This window comes from Sinocyclocheilus rhinocerous, unplaced genomic scaffold (assembly GCF_001515625.1).
Source record: "Sinocyclocheilus rhinocerous isolate Xijiao unplaced genomic scaffold, SAMN03320098_v1.1 scaffold5890, whole genome shotgun sequence".
Lineage (NCBI taxonomy): Eukaryota > Metazoa > Chordata > Actinopteri > Cypriniformes > Cyprinidae > Sinocyclocheilus > Sinocyclocheilus rhinocerous.
This window is the reverse complement of record NW_015642844.1, coordinates 171,493-175,306: the sequence shown is the minus strand read 5'-3', so window position 1 is coordinate 175,306 and position 3,814 is coordinate 171,493. Positions and strand designations below refer to the sequence as shown.

The following is a 3,814-nucleotide window of genomic DNA, read 5'->3' as shown; positions in this document are numbered from 1 at the left end:
GTTTTGGGAGAGTGAAACCGATATTTTTTTAAACCGGGTCCCAGAGTGGATAAATCTGAAAACGCCACCCTTGCGTTTTCGTGTGGACAGCGAATCCGTATATTTTCTGAAACGATGACGTCATCAGCCCACGTCTCGCCGCTAGTCAGACACCGCTACATCACTTAACAGCAACAAAAACATGAACAAACACTGAACGATTGTCTTTTAATTAACTAACATTAACACAGATTAATAAATGTATTGTTCCATGTTCGTTTGTATACCACGGGCAAGGTTTATGCGTATGGTCCAAGTCTTCTTCTCCGTTTTTAGTGTATCTCTGTGGCAGAATTACAGCGCCACATGCTGGTCTGGCATGAATACTACATCTTTTTGTGTCGGCTATTTCTTGAGACGAGGGGGAAAAAAAAGATCGAATAGGGAAAGCTCTGGCTTCGTGTGGACGTAGCCTAAGTCGATCAATATTTTATTAGTGGTTTAGTCATAGGGATAAAAAAACACAGAAAGTGGTGAAGTCTTGTAGTCCGTGACGGACAGATCATTAACAGCTAGTCTGTGTGGTAATTAATACATCGGTCTGGACATGCAAACATTTGTTTCGTTCATCGACCTCAAATGTGGTTTATATCATCTAAACATGTAAGCAGTAGTATCACTACACAGCCGCTCGCTTTAACGCTAACCTAGAAACGAGTGCTACTGAAGTGTTTGTGCGGAGTGTGGAAGCTGAATGAAAGCACGCTCACGCGATCATTTGCATTTATCTTAAAATACAGAGTGATACATCTTTTGAATCTGTAAAAGGTCTGCTTTTATTTGTGTGCACTCACAATAACAAAACCTTGTGCTTTGGTAAAATAATGAGAGCAAACAGGGTGCACTTTCTCTCATCTAGGTCTCTGTGAACTTGAGCGAACCGAAAATCTGTGCTTGCCTCACGGAGATGAAAATACATCTACAGAAAGCAAAGTGTCTACTTTTAAATGAACCAATTCAAATGGAAAACAAATATTTTCAGATTATGTAATCCGTATGAAACATGCATGTGCACTGTGGAGACGAGTCAGCGTCGTCGACTTCATCACTGCAGCCGAAAATACAGAAAACACTAGTTTATCAATGAATTATAATGATGTTAAGTCTTGCTGTTTTTCCCTGACACATTCATAATCATTACTTCTGCAGTGCGCTGTGGCAATATCTGTGTGCGCTTGAGCGCTGAAAGGCTATAGGCAATTAAAGGCTCATTGTTATGAATTATATGGTTTATTAATATAAATATGTCGTCTCACACCTGCCAGAACCAGATGATCTGTTTGCTGTTGCGTGTGTAGTGACGATAGACTGTGTTCCTCTGCCAGTCCTGCAGATCCACCTCCAGCATGCCACACAACATCACCTGCAAACACAGAAGCGTCCGTCACCGAGAGCTTCAGACGGGTTCAGGCGGCTCAAACAAACCGCTAACACACCTCCAGCTCCTTCTCATCAAAGTACTGCAGGAAAGCAAAGTGTCTACTTTTAAATGAACCAATTCAAATGGAAAACAAATATTTTCAGATTATGTAATCCGTATGAAACATGCATGTGCACTGTGGAGACGAGTCAGCGTCGTCGACTTCATCACTGCAGCCGAAAATACAGAAAACACTAGTTTATCAATGAATTATGATGTTAAGTCTTGCTGTTTTTCCCTGACACATTCATAATCATTACTTCTGCAGTGCGCTGTGGCAATATCTGTGTGCGCTTGAGCGCTGAAAGGCTATAGGCAATTAAAGGCTCATTGTTATGAATTATATGGTTTATTAATATAAATATGTCGTCTCACACCTGCCAGAACCAGATGATCTGTTTGCTGTTGCGTGTGTAGTGACGATAGACTGTGTTCCTCTGCCAGTCCTGCAGATCCACCTCCAGCATGCCACACAACATCACCTGCAAACACAGAAGCGTCCGTCACCGAGAGCTTCAGACGGGTTCAGGCGGCTCAAACAAACCGCTAACACACCTCCAGCTCCTTCTCATCAAAGTACTGCAGCCACTGCAGCGGCACCACCTCGTTGAAGCCGTCCAGGAACGCTTTGGTCTGACTCTCAACGCCACGAGAAAACCTCCACTCGGCCATCAGCCTGCGGGACAGAAGAGACGGTCAGTCACAGGAACACGGGACACTAACAACGGCTCGTGTGGCAGCAGTGGCCGCGCTCTTACCCAATATACTCCTCTTTATTCTCCTCCGTCACCAGGACATCAGCTCCGTCTTCTATCAGGTCATGTGACGTGATTTTGCCCAGGATCTCCATGTCCACTGAGAAGTACATCTCCAGGCCGCACTCCTCGATGTTGTTGTCTCTGTGGATGAATCACATGAGCGGCAATCAGTCCGGCCTGATCTCTGACAGCAGACCATAGAAACGTTTACGGTGACCTCTGACCTCATCATTCCAGGTCATAGATTTATGAAAACTGAAGATGGAAACTCTAGCTTTATGATGCACTTGCTAGCCGTTTTTCACATTCAGAAGGTCAGGATGGTTTACAATAACCAGACAGACGCACCTGATCCAGATGAGAGAGTTATAGAACTCAGGATCTATTGACTCCAGATCCTTCAAGATCAGCTTCTTATTGAGCATGCGCTTGTAGAACGGCAACGAGAAGCCGGTGTCGATGAACTTCCCGTGGAAGAGAGCCTGCAAACACAGAAATGAGCAACAGGTCTACAGACTTCAGCTTCACTGATGCGTGTATGCAAGTGCGTGTGAGTGTGTCTGTGTGTGTGTGTCTGAGTGTGTGTCTGTGAGTGTGTGTGTCTGTGTGTGTCTGAGTATGAAGCGTCCGATGAAGCAGAAGTAGGACAGGTGATCGGGGTTGATGGTGGATGCTGGGTTGATCTGCAGACAGTAGTTGCTCTTGCCGGCGTATTCAAACAGACAGTACATGGGGTTCAGCACCTCGTGAGACAGAAGGAAGAACCATTCCCTGCACACACACACACACACTCGACATGAACACACACGTCAGGCTGACATCATTACTTACAATCAACCCATACTGTCACCAAGCAAGGTACAAAAACTCCCAGCAGATTCAGAGGAGTCGTAAGTGGCCCGTTTTTGGAAAAAAAAGGGAATTTGTCAATGTTGTTTTTGATAACAGTATCCGCTGGCAAACGATGACTAAATTGTCATGAAGTTGAAATAGTAGACAGAATCACTGCATGTGTCTCTCATATGGGATGATAAAAGAGGCAAAGCCGCTGGCCAAAATGATCATCTCTCTCATGTGAATGGAGAATCAGTGTTTGCCTTTCTTTTTTCTTTTTCTTTGCATTGAATTTTTTTTTTTTAAATCAATGAATTACTAAAATTTTAAATTACTTAAAAATGTTTGAACTTTCATAAATTTTAATAGAATATAGTTTAATATAATACAACATTTATTTTTGGCCCACGGCCCCTCAAATCAAGTTGGATTTTTGGCCCTTTGTATTCAGAAGTTTGGGCACCTCTGATCTGAACTAAACGGAGATGATCCAACATTCACAAACAACAAAGTTCTTGCAAACTATTCTCAAACCACTGACACATGAAGGCAAGTAAATCAGGTTCACGTGTGTGTGTGTGTGTGTGTGTGTGAGTGAGTGTTCATGAGGGTGTGTGTGTGTGTGTGTGAGTGTTCATGAGGGTGTGTGTGTGTTCACGTGTGTGTGTGTGTGTTTTCTCTGTGTGTGTGTGTTTTCTCTGTGTGTGTGTGTGTGTGTTTTCTCTGTGTGTGTGTGTTTTCTCTGTGTGTGTGTGTGTGTGTT

The 3,814-nt window shown here is 43.5% G+C and overlaps 1 protein-coding gene across 1 annotated transcript in view; it reads right to left on the bottom strand.

Moving 5' to 3' along the window:
• The window catches only part of LOC107756866 (NEDD4-like E3 ubiquitin-protein ligase WWP1), a 12,557-nt gene that overhangs the window by 2,664 nt on the left and 6,079 nt on the right, over positions 1-3,814 (bottom strand). The window contains exons 14-18 of the mRNA XM_016574181.1: positions 2,836-2,988; positions 2,566-2,706; positions 2,218-2,358; positions 2,015-2,135; positions 1,837-1,941 (exon numbers count right to left, since the gene is read on the bottom strand). Coding sequence (XP_016429667.1) covers positions 1,837-1,941; positions 2,015-2,135; positions 2,218-2,358; positions 2,566-2,706; positions 2,836-2,988 — 661 coding nt within the window. The remainder of the gene's footprint in view (positions 1-1,836; positions 1,942-2,014; positions 2,136-2,217; positions 2,359-2,565; positions 2,707-2,835; positions 2,989-3,814) is intronic.